This window comes from Kryptolebias marmoratus, linkage group LG24 (genome assembly GCF_001649575.2).
Source record: "Kryptolebias marmoratus isolate JLee-2015 linkage group LG24, ASM164957v2, whole genome shotgun sequence".
Lineage (NCBI taxonomy): Eukaryota > Metazoa > Chordata > Actinopteri > Cyprinodontiformes > Rivulidae > Kryptolebias > Kryptolebias marmoratus.
This window is the reverse complement of record NC_051453.1, coordinates 9488254-9514261: the sequence shown is the minus strand read 5'-3', so window position 1 is coordinate 9514261 and position 26008 is coordinate 9488254. Positions and strand designations below refer to the sequence as shown.

At 38.3% G+C, this 26008-nt stretch overlaps 1 protein-coding gene across 42 annotated transcripts in view; it reads right to left on the bottom strand.

Moving 5' to 3' along the window:
- Nucleotides 1-854: 854 nt before the first annotated feature.
- adgrl2a (adhesion G protein-coupled receptor L2a) overlaps nt 855-26008 on the bottom strand; it is a 96641-nt gene continuing 71487 nt past the window's right edge. For 3 of the 42 annotated variants that reach the window (XM_017413419.2, XM_017413438.2, XM_017413440.2), the window contains 16 exons: nt 25715-25900; nt 25038-25076; nt 23016-23199; nt 22142-22264; nt 20837-21042; nt 20003-20176; nt 18542-18754; nt 17598-17818; nt 16866-16932; nt 13027-13118; nt 10607-10775; nt 10276-10404; nt 8010-8106; nt 6045-6173; nt 5347-5364; nt 855-3452 (listed from right to left, as the gene is read on the bottom strand). In XM_017413419.2, the coding sequence (XP_017268908.1) occupies nt 2608-3452; nt 5347-5364; nt 6045-6173; nt 8010-8106; nt 10276-10404; nt 10607-10775; nt 13027-13118; nt 16866-16932; nt 17598-17818; nt 18542-18754; nt 20003-20176; nt 20837-21042; nt 22142-22264; nt 23016-23199; nt 25038-25076; nt 25715-25900 (2892 nt within the window). In that variant the 3' untranslated portion in view covers nt 855-2607. Of the gene's footprint in view, nt 4133-5312; nt 5365-6044; nt 6174-8009; nt 8107-10275; nt 10405-10606; nt 10776-11514; nt 11542-11812; nt 11858-13026; nt 13119-16865; nt 16933-17597; nt 17819-18541; nt 18755-20002; nt 20177-20836; nt 21043-22141; nt 22265-23015; nt 23200-25037; nt 25077-25714; nt 25901-26008 lie in introns of those variants that run through there. The other 39 variants (XM_017413422.2, XM_017413439.2, XM_017413435.2 and 36 more) reach the window with 29 other exon arrangements.

Here is a 26008-nt window from a genome sequence, read left to right as displayed (position 1 = left end):
GGGACCAGCTGTCTCAGCATATAGTGTTTGTTAATCGGAGCCATCTCTTTAGTTATTTTTCTTCCAATTCATTGCACAAATTTTGGCTGCCTAAAGAAATGTGTTAAATTTGTCTTCACTGATAATGACACTTCAAAAAATATAAATTATAAGGGTTACTACACAGATAAAGCAGGGCTGGGTGGTTTAACAGTGCAGAATGGAAACTAATACGATTTTCTTCTCATTATTATGCATGCCATTATGCCTTTCAACAGTCAACAATTACCATAACGCTTGATTCCAAACTGGCATTCGAGAGGTCTGTACAAGAGATCACAAAAATAATAAATATAAAAGAAGAGCGCCATTCTTCAATGACAATTTCAAGCCACAGATAATTGCAGAAAATGTCACATAATTGTTGAGAAAGTCAAAACAACAAGCAGCCTACGCAGCATTTTGTGCACTGACATAAAGTCCATTTCTGCAGTTTTGAGTCATTTCCTTTAGCGGTACAAATGATAAACAGGGCATTTTACAGCCCCCCTGCTGTGAGCTGTCATTCCCAGCTTCAACTGGTGTTATCACAGAATGCTTCGCATATTAACATTACCTGGAGCATGTAAAACATACAAACTGACTGTAGAAACAGACATTAATTTCAGCAAATATGCATCATACGCATATGTTTCATAAAGTTCTATAACCACAATCACATGTTACACTGACCTCTAGTTAGATTGGTGGACTGCTTTACTCCCATTCAACATTACAGCCAACATCTCAGTATTTCATCAGTGCCAGACCTTTAGTTATGCCTATAACTGTAGTTAATCAATAATATACTAAGTGGACAATGCTTTGAACCAGTGTGAGTTTTGAACCTTTTTATTAGTGTTACAACCACACAGAGAAACATTTACAATGCAATTTTCCTACCTGAGTTTCTCATGTTTTGAATCACATGGACAAATTTGGCTTCTCTAACACACATGGTGAGCTCTCTCTATTCTGCAGTGATTGAAGAAATAGCAGAAAAAAATAAAAATAAACAAAGCAAATATACTCTCAAGAAAACAAATTTGCCTTTCAAGGGACTTACTTAAAACCTGAGTCAAAAGTGGGTTTTTGTCCATAGCAAAATAGTCAAACCTGCTTTCTAAAGATGTGACAAAAACACAACCCATTAATAAAAGCAACTGTCTTTTGACAAAAAATCTCACATTTATTGTATTTGTTAAACAAGTGTTGAACTTTACATCAGTCTTAAGTGATAAGCCCCTTATGTTTACATTAAAAAAAACATGAGCTACAGTACAGCATGTATACCAGTGTGGGAAAATATTCACACATTTCCCATTTACTTTTTTTGGAAAGATTTCAATAAATAAAATATTCAAACCCCAGCGGAAGAACTACTTTTATGATAAAACCTTTATAGTCAAAAGTCTGTTTCATCTTAGCTAGCGCTTGTCCATCACTCTGCTGTGACTATTAAAAAAGATATTTCAATCATAATTGCCAAAAAAAAAAAAGAAAAGGAAAAAATAAAGAAGACAAATGAAAATGTGCAATGCATAATTACCTTAACTGGGTTGTTGCAATCCCATTCTACTACAGTGATGCCACTTTGGCAAAGTCAGATAAAGATATTTTAATGGACAATATCAACAGAACTCATTAGGCAAAAAACACTGTTCACAAGCAGAAAAAAGTGATGATGCATCTTTGTAATTGGTTGTCTTCTTTCTTTTAATAAGCCTTTTACGTTCAAACATACAACCGTGAATGAAGTGTTGGAACCATAAATACACGCTTTTCATCTTCTCTACACAATAGTCTTTCAAATGTTAAATTTTGCATTTAAAAGGTTCTTTACAATTACGTTTTCCCATGAATTTTTATTTTACACTAGCAATACAACAAAATATATATTTTAGCAGTTTTTTTCCTTGACAACTGTTCAAGGTACATTTAAGAAAATATAAGGCCAGGGGCTTGATTGCTAGTGGTTTTACAATCCAAACTTCATGGTGACGGAGAGCGGTCAGGACCTTATATTTTTTTTTGTAACAGTCTGATCAGGATCAATTGACAAACACATCCACGTCCTGGTCCAGGGGTGTGAAAAAAAAAAAAAACATTAAAAAAAAAAAGAAAAATAAAGAAATGGTTCCACTTGAATGTTGTGAAGTGTATGTACAATCTTTGAGAAGGAAATTGCTGTTTGGACGTCGCAGTAATGTTTATTGTTTTCCTTTTATTTCAGTTCTCACACCTTCAGTTTTCTCGATGATTCAACAGCAGCAGCACATTTAAATACATAATTGGCTTGTCTCTTAAAATTGAAATTTGACTCTACATCTTATGTACAGTCTCTTTAAAACTTTGCACCGCCATTGCTGTGCTGCAAGTCTCTGGGTCTTCAAGGAAGGAAAGAAGAGCGGGGAGAAAAAATGGTAATGCAAATGGGGAAGGGGAGGTTTTGAAGTGGTAAAGTTGTGTGATTGAACTTCTAGGCTCTTAAAAAAATAATAAAACACTTTTCCTGCCTTCACTAGTGTGTCCTGCAAGAAGTCAGAATTGTGTAAAGGGCAGGGAGGTTTGAGGATGATTTAAATACATTTAAAGGCTTGTCACTAACTGCATCTGTCCTTCTCGTACATCACCTTCAGGGATGCAGTCCTCTTTATTAATGGGAATAATGAAGCCATCACTGCTCCCTCGGCCTATCTGGTAATAGGCTTGGAGCTGGTGGCCGGACCCTAAGTTAGGCATGCTCTTGTAGTATACGTCCTCATTCTCACTCCTCTTGGTGGGGGAAAGATCCTCCACAACATCGGGGCTGTTCTCCGGGCAGGGAGAGTCTCTCAGATTAGGCATACTAGTGTACAAGGAGTCTCTGTTTGGGGATTGCGGACTGTCGTCGGGGTTGGTGGGTGTCAGCTCGCTGACAAGTGTATCAACTCCCCCGTCGGTCCTCACCTTCTTCTGGGGCGCATACAGAAGCGAGTGAGTCCGCTGGGGGATGAGCGGCGCCTCCAGCTCCCGCTGGTGGTGCAGCTCGAGGCCCACCGTGTCGCTCATGTGGACCAAAGGCGATGCATCGGCTACAATAGCATCATCTTCGCTGCCGCCACCAACCACTGTCACCTTGGGTGGAGCCCGCTCCGTGTGGTGGTGATGGTGGTATTGTGGAGGCTGCTGGTGGGGGGGTGGATGACGTAAGGTGGAATGCCTTTGCTGTTGCTGTTGGTGGCTTTTGTTACAGGCACGCAGGTTGTTGTGCACAAGCTCGGAAATGATCATTTTCTCAAAGGCAGCATCGTCCAGGCTGAGCCCGCAGTCCACTACCTGCACACTGTTGCCAAAGTCCCCATTACGGAGTGAATAGCTATTGTTAAAGTTACCATTTAGCGGTAGAGTGTCCATTGCACTTGTATCCCTCACCGCACTGTTCAGTGAGTGCCCTGAAAAAATTAAAAATACAAAGAGATACTACTTTAGTCAACACTGGCAACCACGAAGAGATAAAAATAAATAAAGAAGTTTTAATGCTGTTTAGGATGCAGTTTCAAGTAGAAAAAAAATCTAAAGTTAATTTAAGCCATGCCATAAATCTGTTAGTTAGGCACAATTATGAGCATACAATACATATCATGCAGTATTTGCAATAAGAAATCATTTTACTTTCTCAGATATATAATTCAGCTTTCCCTTTCATAAATTGCTGTAAAAAAGCAAAGCGTTATGCATTTAAGTCTGCCACAAATGTGACAAAGCAATGAAAAAGATCCCAAACAACATTAAGAAACAAATTGTAACATTAATCACCATCACAACACAATCGGGCAAAAGTCAGTATTCACATGTATGAAGCCACAGAATGGCAAGCACTAAGACACACAAGTTTTCTAGCATCTAACAGGTCGGGATGTGCTGAGGCAAATAAATAGATAGAAATGGGAAAAATGACTCCGACAGAAAAGGGAAAGTGGGTATGTATTAACACGGGGCAGCCATTTTTATTCTCACTACAAGGGGAGCCGACAAGCAGCACTCCACCATCACCACACACAGCAGGTGAAAAGACTCACTTTAGACAACTCACATCATGTCTGTCTGCTCAGGCTATCTGGTCTAAGAGCAGCTGATGTACAAAAAAAAAAGTAAAATGATTTATTGTAACATGAAAAATTGCTCAAAAGAACAACAAAATGCAAGAAAAACGTCTGAACTGCAACTTAGCAAGAGCAAGGGTTCAGCAAATAAAGTAAACAAGCATTAATCTGCTTTTGTTTTGATGAATTAAATGCCTTTTTTTTAGAGATCTTGAAATTTTTTTTATTTATTTTATATTTTTTGTTGACTTTGTGCTGGTACATTTGCTGTCCATTAGTGGGCAGCTTGTGTACCCAAATCTGGCAAAGGTCAGAGCTTGCCCACAGCCCAGCACTTGGCATCCGTCAGTAACAGTTCCCAGTGAGACACCGTCCACTGGGCGAACAGCTCAAGAAAATACAGCCGCTGCAGAGGTCAGGCACGGTCATGTTAGGAATTCCTCAAAGCATGAAGGTCATGAAACGCAGCAGCAAGAAATCCAAATATTATTTATGCCATGATTGAGAGAAGAGATAACGAAAAAATGTGCCATGCTGTGGCTGTACTCCTTTTAGGATAACATGCAAAGATTAGGACGATTGCAGTGATTTATGGTAACGTTTGTCAATGTCAAAAAAGAACAGAAGAAAAACAATGAGGGTTTTAAATGGCAAATGCATTACAGAATCAATTGAATTTTAGAGGAAATGAATGACAAAGTTCTGAGAAAAAAAAGTGAGAGAAACTGAACAGCTGCTGCCTTGACATCCATGCGTTAATGCCTGCTAGGAGGCAATTTAGTGTCCAGACAGGTGTTGTCTGAAAGCGTGTGACAAGAATAATACCGGACACTGAGACTGCTGAGTGCCATATGAGGACAAAGAGGACGGACATTTTGAGAGAGTTAAGAAAAAAAAAAAATGAAAAGCTGTTAAAGAATTTGATAAATGCTCCATTCTATCAGAAAACGGCAAAAGAAATTTAGCTCATAAAAACAAATTAAGCAGAAGAAAATTAAGCAGACTTGTGGGCAAATTCGAGATAAACAAATCTGGAATAATTAACCAATAAAATGTTTTTTTTTTATTTCCCAGATTGGAGTAGATTTTAAGTGAGTAATTTTGTGAACCACTTGCTCTCTGAGTGTGTGTTAATGGCCTAAAGTAAAACCAGTGATGGTGCCAGGGTTTGGGTTGTTTTTTTTAATAAGCATGCTGAAAAAAATTTACATTTGATAGGCAAAGTTAAGTTTTACTCCCATACTTGTCTCTCTGTAGGTCACTAAAGGAAAGCACAGGGGAAAAGCACAAAACATGACAAAAAGGCCACTTCAGTTTCAAAACAGCAAACGACAAACAATACATCACATTTATAAGCGTTAAATAATGCTAAAAATTCATTTGAAACTGAATAACTGATTTATTTATTTTTTAAAGTGTGCACTGGTATAATCAGCTACCAAATTTTCGATTTGTTTAGACAATTTATTGTAATATAAGACTTGACAGCTGACAGGTTTTTAAGAAAAAACTCCTATTTAAATTTCAAAAAGAGGAATTCCTTGGCAAATAAATTTTAATGGTGATGCAGTTTATTCTACAGCTTCAGATCGACCACTGTTTACTTCATCTCAAGACAAAGCGTGTAGTATCTCTTTCCCATCTTAATCATTATGTCCCGTTAAAAGAAATACGAGCACACAGAGACTGGATAGAGGCGGGCCGCAAAAATCTCTGTCCTACATGACAAAATGTTTGTTTTTTTACACTCAAACACACATTATGTGCATACAAGCCAGTGGGAGACAGTGATTTAAGATGGAAAAGTGATACTGCAGAGCATCCTGCTTTTCATTTGGCCTCCTGTACACTTGGCTGAAGGGACCAGGAGGAGAGAAGCAGAGATGGGAAAAGAGAGGGAAGAAATGGCAGAATGCAGGTGAAAGAATTAAATAAGCACACCTGGTGAGTTAAACACTGGAGCTGTGGGGGTGTTACACACAACTGTCTCAGCCAGTAAGGTGTTATAGGGGTTGTTAGTGCCTTGTGGTCGCAGAAGAGGATTTGTTAGTAGATAATTCCCAGTCATTCCTGGAGTGGCAAGACAGAGGAGGTGCAGATAAGTCTGACAGTTGACTGAAAGTTTTATCAAGAAAATAAATGAAGAAAATGCTAAAAGTTTGTCCTCTGAAAAAAAAGTATAACAGAAAATAAAGATTTTAAAGAACACAAACAAAAAACATATATTTCTGCATTTTTTTTTTTTTATTCAGCTGGCCGACTGCAGCTGTTGGCTCACTTTCTCATTTGTTATGTGCTGCGAGTGTTTCATAACCCATTTACACATTTAGCAACTCATTTTAAACCAACAGTGCTCATTATTACATTCTGTCTTCAGTGTGTTTCTTAACGCTCGTTCAGTTACCATTTTTCAAAAGTAACACCCTGAATTCCTGTAATTATGCAAAGGTTTTACTATTTCAAGTAGGTTCAAATTAGAGGTAGACTGACGGTTCAGTTAGCCAATTTATTAGGCTGATTTATACATTTCTTTTAAATAACTGACATCAACCAAACCTGAGCATATTGAATCAAATAACAGGCAAGCACAGACTAAATTTAATTTTTTAAAATCCAGCAGACTGTTATGTTTATGGATAACAAAGTGTTTTATATAGGCCAATAAAGAAACTACAACAAAACTAGGTTTTATATTTCAGCCACCGCCTGTCCTGATATGTAAAACTCAGCGTTGGTCATTAAAAAGCCTTTTATTGGTCAACCCTGAGTTCAATTTTTCTTGTATGACAGACAGTAAAATTATTCAAAATTTTCATATAAAACAAATTTCAATTAAGGCTAAAATTTAACCATCATCTTCCCAAGCCTAATCTACCTCATTTTTCTCTCAAGCTCACAGTGAGTTTGAGGGATCTGAGGTATTTTCACTGCCATTTATCACCTGTGTTAAATGCCATCTGTCATGTTGAGATGTCTCTAGGGATGTTTTTTAATGACATGGAAGTGCTTCTAGGAGATAAAGCCCTCCTTCAGTGCACTAACTCTCCAGGGTAACTACTACGCCCCGGAGTGATCAATATCCAACCTTTGCATTAACATCTCCAGGAAATGGTATCACAGTGGGGTGGGGGGACCCTACATCTGTATTGTTCCCGATGTAGCACCAAGTCAAAATGTGGCTGAAAATGCTTGACACAATGTTTTGTCTTTTGGGACGTGACATCAAAAAGGAAAAAGAAGGCAAAAGGCAGCAGTGACAGAAGTCAGAGGAGGGGAAGTTAAGCTTTCATGGTGTAAACCCTCTTTTCCCTCGCATGCTTGGAAAACCATTTCAGAGACAGCAAAGAGCCTAACATCACACTAAGCGCTCCGGGTCAGCGTGAGTTGAACATCATCTTCTCATCATCATATTTGTGCTCAAGCTAAATAATAAATGACTTTTTTTTTGTTTTGCTCCTTCCACCATAAGTCCACCTACAAAGTAACAGAGGTCACACAGGCAACAGATGGCCCTTTGCACCATGTTAGAAATTTCTGAAAATAAAACTTTTTTTTATTTTCTTTCACTTTAGTTTTGTCTGTTTTCCCTGAGCTTGGACTTCGACAGCCGGCACTTAAAGAAAAAAAACCCTAGTCCCAATCTGAGTCTGGCGTTAGAGACCAGAATGACAACACAGTATTTGAAGACGGATTTCTGTAATCTTTAGCTGGCAGAATAAGGAGACTGAAGGCCTAATTCTTCCCATGTCCCTTCTTACTAACCACATTGCTATGACTCTTCAAACCAAAGGCATTTACTACAGCTACCCTGTAACTTGGTGAGATCACTGGAATATAAAGGTGATCATTTTAGCTGGATGATGAAATTTGTGTATAGGTGTGGAAGGAGTTGAGGTGTGAACTGACCTTGGTTAAGGGTGGAGGTGCTGTTGATGTCACCTGAGATAAAGGAGGACTCGGATTGCTTTCTTACGGTGTCATTCCACATTCTCCTGATACGACTCTGTTAGGTCAACAAGGGACAGTCGTTAGGACTTTAAACAGACCGGCTCACCTTTCAGATCAACTTTCATCACAATATTTTTATGTTCACACTGAAAACTATATTGCTCTTCATCTGCTGTCAAATATACAGTGAAGGGGAGGCAGTCCTGATTATTTTTTATATATCTTTTTCAAAATTGTTTTTAGAACAGCTGTCATAATTATCCCTTCTTTGGCAAAGACTGGAGGTTAAAAAGTGACAGCATTGTTTTTTCTACAAGCTCTATCTATTTGAGGGTATTGTGTACTAATGGTGATTAGCCTTTTAAAGGAAAGGGATAACACAAAAATGTACATTTCTTGCAGTAAAATGTACCTGTAATGTTTTTTAAAGAGTGCAATACTATTTCACATGCACATGTTAGTGTGAGAGAGGGAGAAATAAAGTGCTAAAGGAGCCATAAGAGAGGAAAGGTTCTCATGCAGCAAAACAGATGCTGATTGTGAAATGGAGAATAATGCTGGTGTGTCTTGATGTACCTCTGAAGCCTACATGCCGAATGTGCTTTCTTTGCATATTACTCATAGGTTCATGATGAAACTGCAGCACAGTTAGAAACTTTTTTTTTTTACTTTTTCAAGTTTTAGACATTTTAGGTTTCAGACTCTTTACATGGATTCAGCTCATTACTATCCACAAAGACAAAACATAAGCAGGGATGAAAAACCTTCATTTAGTGTTTGGGTAGAACATCCTTTTGGCAACAATTGAAAACTTTCATTCTTTTTGGAAATCATCCTGCAGTACAGGCTTGGAACATTTTTCCTAAACCAGTTCTTTGATTCTTCTAAGCAGAGTGGTTAAACCATAATGAAGGAAAGCAACAAAACACACTAGGTTCAGATCCATAAACTAGATTTTGTCCCTCAAAAGTCTTTCTGATTTTTTTTTTTTTTTTTTTTTTTTCTGTAGCAACACAACTTTTTCTTTGTAGTTTGCTTCAGATAGTTAGGTTTAAAACCTAAACCTCCCTGCTAATAGATTCTGAAACTTCTAGAAAAATAATTTTACTCAGGACTTTTCTACCCATGTTTCTCATTTGTGCCAATTAGTCTTTACCTCCTGTTACAGCAAAGCATACCCACAGAATGATGCTGCCATCACCATGTTTGTTTGCTCCGTTAATGAGGTGATGCTAACTTGACTCACACACCCCTGGGATTTGCATCCAGATAGCTCAACCTTTTTTTTTTTCATCACACCATTAAAATTTGCTTCGTATGGTCTGAGAGTTGTTCAAGTGCCTTTTAGGAAAATACCAGCAGGGCATCTTTTCGTGAGTAATGGCTTCTGTGTGGCCACTCGACCATAAAGGCCTGATTGTTGGGAAAGCTGCACTAATGCTTGTCCCTCTGTGAGACTCACCAATCTCCAGGATGAAACTCTGGATCTCATTTGTCATGACCATTGGCTCAGTGCTTACCTGTCTAATTAAGACCTTTTGTCTTAGATTTGGCCAACAGGAACATTTATCCAACTCAGAATATCTGTCTGATCTTGTTTTTTTTTTTTTGGCGGGGTTGTTTTGTTTTTTAAGAATGATGGAAGCTGGTGCGATTTTTGCCACTTTAAATTCATTATGTCCCATCCCAGATTATTACCTAGATACAGGCTTTTTCCAAGTGTTTTTGGACAATTTTCTAGACTTCACTGCCTGGTTTTCTGACAATCAACTGTGCAAATTAAAAAAAAGCATGCAATTATGTTCCATTAGGCACTACTGCAGTTAGATAAAGATGTATATGCAACTCAAAAACCCCTGATAAAAGCAAAATGCATCAAAGCCTAGTGTCATTAGAAAACGATTAAATACATTTCATTAGATACATTTTATTATCTTTGTACTTTTTGTAAATTAATAAAACAATCCTATATATAATATCAAAATATTTATTTTGCTTTGTCTTTGCAGAGCATTGTTTGTACATAAGTGAAAAGTAGATGAATACAGTTAATCTTTTCACATGATTCTGTAACAAAATATGGAAAATTCAAACAAATCAGAACACTTTCCTAAGCAAATGTTTAAATTTAAGTGTTTCTAAATGAGGTGCGTGATGAGTGCAGGAAACATTGTCTCTTCCTTTAGATGCGGTGCTGCTTGAGTCTGTAAAATTCCTGCTCTACCTGTGTACCAGAAGAGTAGCGTGCACTGGTTCGTGTGGTCGAAGTCTTTGTGGAGCCATGCGAGTTCTCAGTCGGCAGGCCTCTGCAGCAGTACGTGTGGCGGAAGCACTTGCTGTACTCTTTGCGGACCTGCTCGAGTAAACAGCAAGTGTTGACACAGACTGTTTGCTTTAAATATGACTTAACCAAGATATAAAAACAAGCAATCTTTGGTCTTTATATTAACGCGAGGCAAAGCTCACGATGGAGGAAAGCTAAAAACCTGCATACTTTTCACCTTGAAGGACAAATCTCAAAGTTTTAGCAAGTCAGATGAGAAAAAAAAACTTACTTTTTTCTGGAGAAGGCAGTGAAAAATGAAGATAAACATTCCTTGGAAGGTGTTGAATATTGTGAACAGGTACGCCATTACAATTGAGGCCTCACTGATGAAAAAGAGACCGAATGACCATGTGAGGCCCAGCAGGCACAGCAGGGCAAAAGCTCCCATGACCCAAGACCTAACAAACAAGAACAGAAAAGCAAACACAAGAAAATGACAAGTTTAACTTGAGAGATGCCATTGATAAAGTCATAACAGGGATATTTAGACTTTTTATATTACTAATTGTAAAAATCTTAAATTGTTATGACAAATTATAAACCATCAGACAAGAAAAACACGAGAAAAATAAAAAGAACATATGCAGCCTGAATAAGCTTCAACAACTCTATCCCTACCCCTCCTTCCACACTTTCAGTTCAAACCCTAAAAGCTGTTCCTGCCTTCAGAAAGACATGAAGGAAGCAAAACCTTGATCTGCTTTTCTGCAAATAACTTTTTCATGTGTCACAACATACTGAGCGGCAAATTCAGAAAGCGGAGCATGTTTAAAGATAACTTTTAAAAAAGCACTGAATATTAAGATTCACCAAATATTTATCTAGTGTGTATGTGTGTGTGCAGAACTGGGGTGCAAGAAAGATGTGGAAAGACTTCAAGGGTGTGGGGTGGGGGGATCACTCTGTGTAAAGGTCCAGTGAAGCCATCAGACAACAGTTGTCACAGTTCAATGCTCAAACAAACACACGACAACAACCATAAGACCGGACTGGACTGATGAAAATGGCGAAAATGACTGATGACAATGATAGACAATGGGAAGCTTTAAAGCTGCAGTTTGGAAAAGGAAAAGGAATGAATCAGGGAGAGTGACGAGAATAAGCTGAAAAGGAGACTTCTGGGCAACATGTTCTTACTTGATAAAGTGTTTATTATCTTCATAGCTAGGGAGCATGATAGCAGGAAGAGAGAAACACAATTAGATCACAGCACAGAACGGTGCGGGTTAGTTGGCACTTGAGTGTAATATTTTCAACTTTGATCCAAGGGAAATTAGGGTCTAACAAGAACCAAGATTTGTATGTTTTGCTGTTGGATGATTAAATTCCATTTAAAGTGAAGCTATTGCTCAGAACATTGTCTTGTAGTTGAATTTGAATGGGTGGAGGCTGTCATGTGGGGTAAAATTATTTGAGGTGAATGATGAAAGCTTACCCTGGCAAATCTGTATTATAGTAGCCATCACAAACGCGATAATTACTGGTGTGGGAGCGCAGAACAAAGAGGGAGAGGAAGAGGATGAGAGGGGGAAAGAAACGCAGAGGGTGTGCGTTAACTTTGCATTCACATGCAACATGCAACAGTCAGTGTGCTAAACTGACTCTGAGTGCACAAAGAACACAAAGAAAATGACCACAGGGGAACAGCTATTAGCACACAGTGTATTCTGTCAGAATAAACAAGCCTAAATGAAACAATTTTAACATTCAATAAGAAAATTAACACCAATCTAAAAAGCCACAGAGTTCAAAAAATGTGGTTTGTTGTGGTTTACTTGATAAGGAAATAGCCAATCACAAACAAACCAAGATGTCTAAATAAGCCCTTTATGACTGTTTTCCCTGATTGTGGCTTTACCACAGTGTTGCAATGTTGCTCAAATTTAGAAAAGATAAAAAAAACACCGACTATAAATAGTAACAGCAGCTCTCCTACAGAGTGGTTGCAGCTGGAACACTTACTGTAATAACATGATCATGTAAACTGGCATTTCTACAGCAACCAACAAGACCCTTTAACTCCAAATAAAAAAGAGTCCTGCAGCAAATGTTATTAAATAGTGTTATATTGACATAGGTGAGAAGAAAGGAGAAAAATTGCTTTTTCCTCCCAGAGCAAAATGTTGGGGTGAAAAAAAAATGAAAGGTCTGGCATGTTCCAGTGGCAAACACGCAAAGTAGTTTTCCCACTGCACCCCACCCAACCAAGAGCTAACAGCACCGTAGTTAAGCTGCTGCCTTCAGAGTGATGTGTGTCATGTCAATGCAATTCTGTGGTTAGTGGTTTGGAGCAAAACAACGCAGCACAAAAAAAGCTGCTCACAAAGTATGTGCAGACGTTACCAACAATAAAACCCTGCCAGAACTAAAAATTTGTGTTTCATCTTAGCTGAAATGACCTTTTTTAAATGTCTTTTCTTTTTGCAATATTTTCAAATATTTGGCAGCAAATAGTTTAAATATGGTCTTGAATGTATTTTTACATGAGTGAAGGCTAGGAAAATATAAGGGAGGGGGGGGTACTAAAACCAAAACCACAAGCGTGGAGAACTTTATAACACCCCCACACACCCCCACAGAAGTGGCAAAATGGCCCACATTGCCCATAAAAAAGAAAATGTTGGGTTCAGAATGTGATGCTTCACTTACTTTATATTCTCCAGTCGGCTAGAGTCTGGTTTCAGGGTGGTGGAGTGCTTCACCATTTTGTACATTGTGATCACCAGGAAGATGAGATTGAGCTGTCAAAACAAAGTAATGGCAGTGTTAATTCAGAAAGATAAATGGCTCAAGACATAGCAAAGACAAAAGAAACTGTTAATTTGTCGACGAGTATTAAAGGAGAGAGCCTTCAACTCTGTGCATGTCCTCAGACTGATCCAATGAACATCTATCACTCCGGCTAGTCTCAGACTGGCCGACTGGCGCCAAATTTAGTGTCATTCTATATCAATAGGAGCATGAAAATGCATTAAAATCCATCAATGTGAAAAAAAAAAAAAGAAAATAGAAACAGCCACGCAGCAGCAGTCTGGTAATGTCAGAAGGGAATGAAAAGTAGCAGGAGAAATAAGAGAGCCTATTGTTGTACAAAACAACTGCATATCATTTTATGCACGTAGTGAAATATTATGAGGTATAACCAGCAACAAAAGGCTTGAGGGAACGTGGTATATTTTCTTCAATTCTCTTGTGTGTCCAGATAAAAAGGATGGAAAAAAGAAAGTAAGAAAGCAAAGGAGAGGGAGCGTGTTCGTTTTTTCTTCTTTTTTTTTACGTATTAAATCTGAAGGGAGAAGGTGGCACATATCAGGTTGAGACAAGGATACTATGAGCTGTGTTTCTTTCTGAGCACATTTATTTGGTACCTTAAAAATCAATAGTGTGATTTAGAGACACAAAGGATAGATTGTCCAGCAAGGGGCTCCTCCAAATAATTTACTTCAAACACATTTATTCTGGAGCAAACTGGTCCTCAACACAGCATGTACAAGCACTCACAGCAGATGTACCAAGCTGTTTTTGTTCTGCAAGCCTGCCATGTATAAATAATGTCAAGAAATGTCCGTGGAGGAGAAATTTGAAGGCGTGACGAAGATTTAAACAGATACAGTAATTAAACAGGAAAGAAAACCCTCAAATAAATACGTTTACAATGACAAAACCTTTTAGCCTCACAAATGGTGCATTTTTGGTGTTATTTTTAGAATGCCAGAAAGAAAAAATGGAGATGAAAAATGGAGGGACCCTTGTGAGCTGGACTCAGACCACAGTCGTTCACTCTTGAACAGAAATTTCTGAGTGTTCTGGTGCACACTGCTATCAAAAGACTGCCTGTGATCAATACATCACCCCCTCCACATGCAATCAACTCATGAAGCCGCACACAATAAACCAGGCTTTAGAAGAAAGGGATGGCAGGAAAGAAAAAAGGGAAAAAAAATGTAGGGAATCAAAAACTGACTTTATCATAAAAAAACGCTGAAACTGTTTTGTTTCGCAGCCACTAGCCGTTACTTCTGCCAGCCGTCTGCATGAGTAAGACAGTGGGGGTGGGGAGGAACAGGTGGGGGACGACTTTTGGAGAAAAAAAAAAAAACCTTTCACACATGGAGTGGTGACATGGATCCAATGAGACAGAGGAGAGGGACACAGTACTTTAAAGTAAGCCAGCAGCATGGCACATGTTCCCACCCCCACCGACATGCTTTCGCAGCCCTTCCCGGGGGGATCTCTCTTGCTGGAGCGGAGCTGCCTTGCTTCTATCCTTCACTCTCTTTCTGAATCATCACTGCAAGCCATGCAGAAGCAACCTTGCCTCACTGGGACTGAGGAGAGAGCTTTTTTTCTGAAGTGGACTATGTGTGTACACCCTGAACTCCAAATGAACTGCAGTGGATAAAATATTAAAGGTGCAGATGGAGCTGTCCGGATGACAAGAACTGTTCACGACGTGTCATGATCCAAAGGGCTTCGCGTTGAAGCTATCTCAAGCATGCTAATGGCTCCCCACCACCACTCATTACTTCCGTGTTCTCCTTTCATGGAGCTAATACCTCCTGAGCCCAGAGACAGGCGACCTCTGCTTAAGAACACAGATCTAAATGCCCGCTCCCTGCTCTTGTTTTGAGTCAGTTCTTCAGACCCATTTAAACAGGATGAGAAAAAAACATGACAACTTCAGGTTAAAATCAGTATTACTTTACACTAGCATGGTGCCAGCTGGACTGTTTTCCTCTTTTCTCTTGCTTATATGCTTCTTCTGTACCCCTTTGCCATTGACAAGGACACAGCCAATTTGTAGAGAAACCAGGGTCATGGATGATGTAGACAAACCTTGCTTCTGCATGCTCCCCTGAGATGGCTCTTTCCACAGTGCTTTGTCCTTTTGGAGACAATTGTTGCATGGAACCAGGAGAGCAGCACAGTAAGCCCAAACCAGTGCAACAAAACCTCATTCCTGTCACAGATTAGCTTTGCAGCAATACATTAGCTCCTCACAGGGTCATGATTTTATCTCTCCGGTCATCACCTCTGGGATCCTGATCATCATTTCCACTGCAGACATATTTTTCATGCAAATTATTATGAGAGCAACAGTCGATTGGAAAACAATGAGAGCCCAATTTGGGGGGAAGAGGAAACATATTCCTGGGTGGCTGACAGAGCATTTGCTGAGGCAGGAAGAATTGTGTGTTTGCTTTAATACAATGTTAGCTTTTCTTCAATTATAAGCTCACACGTTCAAAGCGGGTGCAGAGAGGGAGAAGAAAATAAATGAAAACAAGAAAGAGGCATTTCGGCATCTACTCAAAAGCATTTCAGTCTGGAGCAGACCTTCCTCAGGTCCTCTGTATACCTCCTCATCCATCTTTAAATGCAACATCGAGAAGCAATGTTTCTCTTTGAGGAAACTGTGAAATGCAGTCCAGTTAGTAGATTCGTCTTTTATTTATTCTGCCACAACACACAAAGAGCTGTTCTGTAGCTTTGCTTTAAAAGCTCCAAGCAGTCGACCAATGGTGTGCAGACGCTCCCTGGAATTTGACACAGCTGCCCCCTTCTCTCTTGTATATTTTCAGTGTCAGCTTGATGTTCTACAGAGGTCACTGCGTCTGTAGATACTGTACCAACCATTAAGCTGTATAATATAAAGTCGGCGCTGAAAAAATACCCCCCCTCAACCTCCCTGCATGAAAACGAAACAAGTTTGCAGAAATTTCTCATCCCTTAGTTTGCACAAGGGCAAAGCAACGCTTAGTGTGGAAGGCTGCGAGTACATATGTGAGGGATAGCAGATGCTATTTCCTTTTTTACTTGTGCAGAGAAGTCAGACTCCCTGAGGTCTCATTCTTCTGAGCCTCTCTGATGGAGCGGGAGATAATAATGTCATGACCAGTAAATAATTGCATGCCTTTTATGGGACATATGTCAATAGGAAATGCTATATGTCCTTCACCCTTGATGGTCCTTGACCAAACAGAGAGGTGCCTTTGCTTTTTTTTCTCCCTGACACTGCCATCTGCTATTTATTGAAAGCAGACAAACATGTATGGAAGTAGGAGAATAAAATGAGGAATAAACTCAGAAATTGACATTTTTGCTGCAAACTCTCACATTAGGCCAATGTTTAATACATATTTTCTTCTGTATCACAAAGAGTATAAATTGAAAGCTATTAGGTAATATCACTTCATAATATTTGTACAAATGTGAGGTTAAAGTACACCATCAAGTCCTGATTCTTGTCAAGGCAGTGAGAGGCACAAAGATTTGTTGGATGCCTCTGAAATCTGTCTTTGGAGCAGAATTAACCTGTCATCGCTGAGGAGACAAGGTGAAAAAAAAAAAAAAAATCCTGCTGACTTTTTCTCTCCGTTTAACCATTTCACCTATTTATCTTGCTCCTGCATCTCTTTCATCTCACGTTCTCAGTCCCTTCCACACTCTGACAGCCTCAGTATTTAAAGCAAAATAAAACAGCTTACCATGATGATAAAGGTGACAGGTCCTATAAAACTCCATATGAAATGATTGTCCACACTTAACCAGCACCTATGATTAAAAAAAAAAAAGGTTTTAGCTTTAGCGAGCACATGCTTACAACAATTTCATCACCTTTAAGAGCAATACAAAGAGAAAGCAAACAAGAAAAAAAAAAAAATCATTCAGCTGCTGATGTTTAATGTGTGGCTTTGTTTTTACGTCTACCTATAGATTATTATTTATTTTTTTATTTTTTAAATTTTGATCATTACATTTGTACCGGGGGGGGGAAAAAAGACCCCAAGACCTCCCTCGTAACAGTCACGGCTATAATATGACCATTAATCTATGTAAACGGCTTCGTCTGTGTGGTACTCTTCTCTTTAAGAGAGCATTTACAAACAAGAGGTCACAGGAGGGTCTTTGAACAGACAAGCATTAATGTAGCTGCACCCTCTGGTGAAACCACAGTGTTGGGTCTGTCAGCCACTTTCAAATGACATGAAAAATTGAACAGCTGCCCATCCCTGAAAAAGAAAAAGAAAGAGAAAAAAAAAAAAAACTGAATGTTTTGGTGTAGTCTCCAGGGATGCACATAAGGTGCTGGCAGAGATGATGAGTTGATTTCTTTTCAAAATCCGCCACACACAAACACAGCAGGTAGGCTCGCATAGTGGAGTATCCAGCATGTCTGTTCTGCGTCTACAAGAATGTGTTCAGACAGCTGCACTTACGCTTTCTTGGTCCCGTAGCTACCGTAGTCGATAGCTGCAGAGACGCCAACCACGATGGCAGGGAAGAGATACCCAGACACATAATAGTACTTTTTCCGTGAATATTCACTCTCAAAGACCTCCACGAGCATAAGGTACAGCTGGACTCCCTCAAGGCACATCCAGGAGAAGGAAGCCAGGAAGAAGAAGTGGAGGATTCCTGCGATGATGGCGCAGCCGATCTGAGAAGGAATATTTACTGATTTAGTCAAAGAATACAAAGTCAAGAACAAACAATAGAGCCAGAGTTTTCATGAAATGGCAAGTTTTTATTAGATTAACTTGAAGAATAACATGTCAAGCTGTAGCTCTATTGTAGTTTCTTTATTCAGAGCAGTACATCAAATACCCATATATTTTATTAACACCCACAGAAAAGATGACATTTACCGTTTCTGCTTCTCTCACTCAGCAAAATGTATATCAGTGAAACTGATGAAAAAAAATAATGAATATTCATTCACCACATGCACAGCCTTACTTTTCCATCAGCACAGCAGAAATTAAAATGTCATGCATATTGTGAGGATAGAGTTACTAGATTTCAACATACACCTCAACACTAAAAGCTCTGATTCCCCACTGCATGCAGAAAATGTTTCTGTAATTGAAGAGAACTGAAGGGAAAATGTAGATAGAAATGTTAAAAACTGGTATGTATGCAGGCTTAGCCATGGCAAGCACACTGGCTGTAAGTGAAAAATGTTAAAAAGACCTGTCAAATGTAAGACATGTCTCCTTAGTAATCTGTAATAATGTTTCTAACTAATGTCAAGTCAGGGACAAGTAGAAAAGCTTAGAAACGCATCACGTTTTAAGTCCCATCAGTCTTAAAGAGCCTTTTGTCCTGAGGAATGAAAGAAGATAAGTGAAAGAAAATAAAACACATGATCAACCCAACTTACCCTGGGTTCTGTCATTTCAATACCAATTAGGAATATTAGTTCTGCAATGAAGAGGTTGATGCACAGGTTCTTGTGGATGGTGTTGCGATCGCTCTGCAGGCCCCGGAAGAAGCAGAAGGTGAAGATGCAAATGGTGAGGCAGACGAGGGAGACCACGATGCCGACCCGAGTGATGACAGTGAGAAGCAGCTCGTGGGGATTTCTAATGTTGCCCTAAAATACGAAACAAACAAAAGTAATTAGCCAGTGCCAAAGTCTGTTGATTAGGAGACAGAAACTCAGATCTTTGTTTTCTTCCAGCACTGTGCAGAAAAATGGAAATATTGAAACTGGATATAACAAATTTTAATCACTAGACACAAAAAAAAAAAAAAAAAAAAAAAAANACAAACAAAAGTAATTAGCCAGTGCCAAAGTCTGTTGATTAGGAGACAGAAACTCAGATCTTTGTTTTCTTCCAGCACTGTGCAGAAAAATGGAAACATTGAAACTGGATTTAACTGATGTGGATTACTAGACACACTAAACAAAAAAAAAAAAAAAAACAAACAAACAGTAAAAAAACACTAGTTTTAAATGTCTTTAACTGACCCTATTCATCAATAAATAAAACCACTTAAAATTAGAATTATGTGTACAAAACTAACTTCCAAATTAGTAACAATAACATGACTGAGTGAGCAATATTTTCCAAGCACAAAATGTCTGTTTCATTTTCATTTTATCTTTGAGACTTTTTAGGTAAATATTGCAAAAACAAAAGCAAAATTTTTACTTTTCGTCCTACTCATTTATTTATTTTGCCACAATTTAAATGAGTCTGCAGTAAAAGTAGATTGATAAGTTTTTTTTGTTTTTTTTTTCTTAACGGCCAACTTTCAGATTTTTAGAAATTAGGGCTGATTGTTGTTAATACAAACAAATTTTATTTGCAGGTTTGTTTTTGGTACATAAATATAACAGCTTCTTATTCAGGCACTTGATAATCTGCTATAGAAAAAAAAAATAAAGAAAAAAATGTCATCTAAATTATTTGCAAATGCTTACAGTAGTGTGTAAAATCTTTAATCGTAGGAATACTGTGGAGCTGAGAACATTTTAAGAACTTTCCCAAATTTGTTACGAAGGATGTTTTTTTTTTCTGTTTGTTGATATTGACTCTCAGAAACCACATAAAAACAACTTTGTTATGAAATGCATTCTCATCACAAAAGCACATTTGCTAAGAGTGTAATGTCAAGAGTAACAGCACTGCTTTGACAATGTTGATTAATTAAAACTTTGACAAAATTGGCCAACCAGTCCATTAGTTGACGTCTAGTCTATAGTCTGAGCATCACCTTGATTATCTCATCATGCTAACTTACAAGTATCTATATCTAAACATATCTAAATCAAGTATTAAACAACAAGTATTAACAAAAAGTATTAAAACTGAATAAATAAATAAACGTGACATACTGAGATTTCTTGGTGTGCCATGAGGATGGCAAAATTGGTAAGATGGCTGCATGAACAGGTAGTGTGGGTTTTATTGGAGTCCAGGAGTTTGCAGCCCTGGGTGGACCAGTAGCCCATCATACTCCTCTCAGAGTAATTCCAGAAGGAGCAATTGGAGTTAAAGTAGTGCTCCATCTGCAGATAACAAGAGATATGGTTAAGTGTCCAAATAATTGACTTCCCAAAATTGAAGCACATGTAGAACACAGAGGCCATTTACCCCCTACTCATACAAAGTATTTTTCAGCACTGATATGGATGAGGATTTTTCCCTTCACAGCTCTTATGAAGCAATTCATATGTTGTATCTCATTTGGCACGTGCCTGCAAAATCTACCGAAGCATGGTTGAGTATATGAGGCCTTAATAACAGAGAAGCATAATTGTTTGACGGCGTGTCTTTAGAATTGCACAGTTTCTCTGATAAAGAATGGAGTCACGCATGGCCCTCTGGGAACTCTAGTGACAACTTTAAAAGACAAAAGATAATTGGTGCTCCAGTAATTTCATCCTAGATTGTAGGGCTAATCTAGGAGTTAATTTCCCCCTCTATAAAAGAAAATGGGTATCATTTATATCCCAATGTTGATTAAAGAATTAGTTTTCATTAAGAATTCACTTAGGTTCTAAAGACTCCTTTAATTTGATGTTCAATGGCTTAAATAAACTGCCGACTGACCTAGTGAGACATTTACAATTCAAATAGCAGATCTCTGTCTACTCTGGCTGTTCTCTCCTTGTGCTTTTTTTTTTTTAATAAATGACCTCTTCATTCATTTCTGCAGGGAGACTTACATCAGTGTGCTGCAGGGTGAAAATCACTGGGTCATTAATGAATACACGGCTGGACTCCTTGTTAAGTGAGGCAGCGATGATGTCAGAATTGACGGCCACTGACACGTTGCGACCATAAGCCTCGTTGGCCATCTTGATGGTGGCGTTCTCTGTGCCGAGGAACTGGCTCAGGTTTTTGTACAGCACAAAAACTAGCTTGGCAATTCCTGAGGAATAAAAGAGGATATCAGGAAAAAATAATAAAAAAAACTTTAAAATTTTTACACATATATAAATGAAATGGTAACAAAATATACAGAAAAACAACTTAATCAGAGAAAAAAAGGTAAATGCTCCAGTAAATTTGAGTAACTGAATTTAAAAATCTAACCAGTTAAAAGATAAAATAAAGGTAAAAATAAATAAAAAATAGAGGGCAATTTTGTTCCATCTACACAGTTTCCTCAACTTTTTAAGGAAAACATGATTTGCAGCACATTAAGGCCAAATCGCATTTAACCCTTTCCCTTTTTTTATTTTTTATTTAGCTCTTTCTCAACATTTTGCACATTCATGATGGGGCAAAGGATGTAAAATGTAAAGCGAAGGCAATGAGGTATATCTTTCTGTAAGTATTTTCTATATTACATTATTTTTACCAGAACAAAACCTCTTACAATGTTCATTTCATGCATTCTGATGTTTTGCATTTGATATTACTGTTAATTATCATTAACAAACATAGTGAAAAGAGAATTTTTTTCTTTAACAATATTTTACCATCACGACAAGAACTGCAGTGTCTAGTAAAATGTGTATTCAGCATCATTATCAAATATCCTTAACACACCTCCAATTTGTTAAAGTAATGTCATATTTCAGATTTATTTTGTCAGCAAACGGTTCAATGGATATTTCGGGGTATGCCGATGTATTACAATACATTTGGCATCACTGAGATTTTTCCCTAAAAAGCATAAAAACCATATGGTTATATTTGCACTGTAGGTAAAGCTTGTTGCAAGCTCAACAACTAGTTGTGTATAAATAAATACAAACACATAAGGGCAGATTGATGTTGCAAGTATGTTAAAATAATTGACTGATGTATCACCTTCTTGGAGTGCTGTACAGTGTTGCAGTGGAATATTTTAACTGCTACTCTTTGCAATTTTGAATTAAAAGCCAATAGATAGGTGTAAGAATATGTGTAGGGACAGAGGGTAGAGGTCAAGCTAGGAGGTAGAATTTAGCCTAAATTAGAAATTAATAATCGCTGTTTTCTCTCTGAGTTACTAAACTCAGTATTCTTTTCTTCAGACATACCATTTCGACTGTTTAGTTTAACTGTGTTGGCTGACAGCTGAATTGAGATTCCACTCTTGCTGTATTGTGGAAATTTGAAGTCCTGGACTTGGCCATCGGTGCCGAGCACATACACATCCAGGACTGTGGAACAAAGAGAGGCAAAAATATATAAAAATAGCCATTAGTGACTCTTTGACCTAAATTGAAAAAAATGTTGAAAGAAACGACAACAACAACAAAAAATCAGCAGAGCAGAGTATACTGATACCAGTTTTCTTCCTGACATTTCTACACAAACCATTACAGTATGCAGACCAAAGGACACATGAACATGTCATGTAAACACTAAATCTTGGTGAGAGTGAGCTGTGCAAGAAAAATGTCAATCATCACAAAGGAGTTTTTGTTTGTTTTTGTTTTTTCCAAGCAAGACTCTAGGTAATATGAATAAAACAATTGCAAGGAAAAGAAACCTTCCCTCGATGGTTTACCAGATGAAGAAAATGAAAAAAAGGAAGAGGAGGTTGTGGATAAACAATGTAATTTTTCTGACTCCACAGCAGGCTAATGTTCACATTAATGTATAGAGTTACAAGGTCTAGACGCATACATTTATAAAGTAAGTGTGCGCAATCAGAGAATCCAGTCTATTTAATTGTCTTATATTCATCACTTTGTCAGTAAGCGACTCGTTGAACTTAATATGCGCCTTTTTTCTGTTCCCCCAGGGTTTAAACGCTATTATGAAAACAAAGTCCTTCTTTTATGAGATAGCATTGTTTTCCCCTATTAGGACTGACTCTTACAATGAAATGAGAGTAATCAAATTAACTGAGATTGCACTGATCATGAATGCTTGTCATTTGGTCACCTTAAACTTTGCTTTACTTACTTATATTATCTGCAGGAACTTTGACAATGGCAGGTTCAACGAGGTTGTCAGCAAGGACAAAGGCTCCTTCCTCCAGTGTATCCAGTAACATGGTGGCTGCGTGAGTTTGCTCAGTACGGTTCATGTCCTGCCATGACTTCAGGGCCTCAGGTCGCAGCAGGTTGTCAACCGTGTCCACAATGGCCTGCATCAAACCAGGCAAAACAGGGAAACAACAAACAAACAAAAATGAATAAGAACATCAAAAAAATGTATATACATTTTTTTTGCAATCATAAGACTCACACTGACATGCAGACATTGAAATGAATGAATGAAGAATTCTGAGTATTCACATCAAACAAAGACTCAAATTTAGTTTTTTAAACTGTGTGCAAGGCAACAATAGGTAAAAAGGGACATTTCCTGAAACAAAAAGAGATTATTTTTAAAACTATGTTGACCATGAATGACAAACTGAGAGATGTACTGGTGCATCACTGATGGTAGGGATTTAGTTTCTTTTTCAAGGACGTTGAATGAAGGCAGACGCTTTGGGTCGCAGTGTACTGAGCCTATCAGGCCTGTCTGATAACAGGATATTAAGGGCTGTCCAGATGAAAGCACCAATGGCTGTTCTCAATTAAAGTTCTCTAATTGCAAAGCTCTGTATACAACTGAACGATTGTCATTAAGTCACCCTTCAAAAGAAACTAAAAAAAGATTGAGGAAGTCTGAGTAATATAACCGACTGCCGGACGCTTATCCTGACTGGACTCATTCTTTGGTGCCAAGAAGCTCAGAAAAAACAAAGAATAAATTGGAATTTGTGTAACTTCTGGAAATAATCAGATCAATGCATCTAATCAGGTAATCAATGCTAGTGACATCTGAAGGAAGGGGTGAGTGGAGGTGGTGGGGCAGTTAATGTGATGTGTCAAGTATGGCGGTTGCCAGATACCACTGCTTCAACAATTCCTTGTTCCAGAACCTTTAATGCTATCATTGGTCCAATAAATGTTGTAATCTGCATTGTCACAACTTCTTTTAATAGTGAATGTAAATCTACTTTATGTAACATTATGAACCAAAAGGATGCCTGAGGGGGGTGTATGTACATGCTACTTTTCTTTCTTTTTTACTGCTTTGTTTAAGTGTGTGTGTCGCTTGGTTGGCTAATTAGCTTGATCTATTTTAATGCCCTCCCAAAGGAGAGATTTGTATGGGGGTGGTGGGTGTTGGAGACAGGTGGAGGACAGTATTGTCCCTCATGCTTAGGTCAAAATATTTGGATGTGTAAATCCTAACCCATGATGACATTTTAGAAAAAAAACCTATTCTATTTGACTCACAGTAAATATAATAACCAGACAGTGCTATGGATTTGGAAAAAAAATGGATTTACACCTTCACATATTATAAAATAACCTTAAGCCTGTATTCTATTAAAACAACAAACACAATTTTTAACATGCATGCAGTGCAGTGAAAGGTCAGGTGATGGCTCTTGATTCAAAAATATAAAAAGTTTTAATGAATCTCAACAAAACGTGAATGTTTCCTGAGCTCTCAAAGAAAATCCAACAAAAAAGGAAACAAAGCTGTAAATCCTTCATCAGATGGATAATGAAAGGGATGAAAGTACAGGATGTTTGCTTGAATTGTGGTTTTATGCATCCAGGCGTGCACTTTTGAGTAAACACACTATAAACATACAAGAGGGAATGCAGAATGATTGACAAAACACATCATAGCTGTCAATGCAAAAAGAGAGGAGAGCAACACAGAAACACATCCAGAGAAAAGAAGCCACCTCAGGAAACGGAGATGACTTCTCTTTGTCTCAGAGAGCACTTTGTGGCTGAGTGTCAAGCAGTTACTCAGAAAAGCAGGAAGCACAGGGAGAAGGGTGGGTGGGGGGGTCTTGGGTATGTGACAGAGCATAAAGGTACATGCTGCTGGACTTGGGCCGGGGCACATACAGCAGTGTAGGAACAAAGGGAACAGCAGCAAGCAGAGTGGGCAGAAGCATTGCTTCAGTACCTTTGTGTATGCCCTGCATGTCCTTTCTCGCTTTTGAAGCTTTGTTTTTATTAAAAAAGAAGAAAAACAGATAGAAATCACATATAGGCAATTTGTACAGGATCATGTGGGTGGAATTTTTTTTTTGGAAGAAAAAAAAAAGTAGAAAAAGTGTATGTCTGAGTTATGGGAGTACAAACTATGTAATAAACGAGCATAGAAACCACTCCCCATTGCCTTGTGCCACTGACCTGTTTATGAAGAGATCTATGTATAAAGGTGCTGTGGGTAATGTTCATTACATGTCATGTTTTCTTTCCCCACCCACCTGACACTTCAGAGGATGAACACCAACATGTTGTGGTCATTAAGCTACAAATGCTACCATTAAACACAGTTATCTGCAGCATCTCAAAAGTCTAAAACATTGTTTTTCTGTTCTTGTTAAGTAAAGTTAGTGACTGCGTTTTTGTGCAGTTCATTTCAAATTTAGGCAAGACTTTGATATTCTTGATTAATGTCACTGACTCATCTAATAAAGGTATCATCTAATAAAAGTTATTACCTCGTATTATTAGTTTCTGAGATTTCAAAGCTATGTACACTCTGGCTGTAGAGTAAATGAGCAAAAGAAAACTGAAGAAAAGATGGATTTAGTTTTGCTTCATTTGGCACTTCTTACTGGTAGTTCTGGTTACCTTATTGAAGCTTCGTCCCGCAGAATCCTTCTCACTGGGTCTAAGCTCCTGCAGCTGAGCATCAAGGATATCCACCAACTGCTCCATCAGGCGCACTGTGGAGGTGATGTCTCCGGCAAAGATTGGGCCTTTGGTGTGCTTGGCTAACTCATTGGCCAAGTTAGCTGCGTTTTCGCCGCTTCGGATCTGCAGGAGGCGAGGGTGAATAATGTGTACAAGAATAGATAACGACAGACTTGGTGGGATCTTCTCAGCTCTGTCTCTGGCATTAAATCACACAAGACTGAGCCCTTA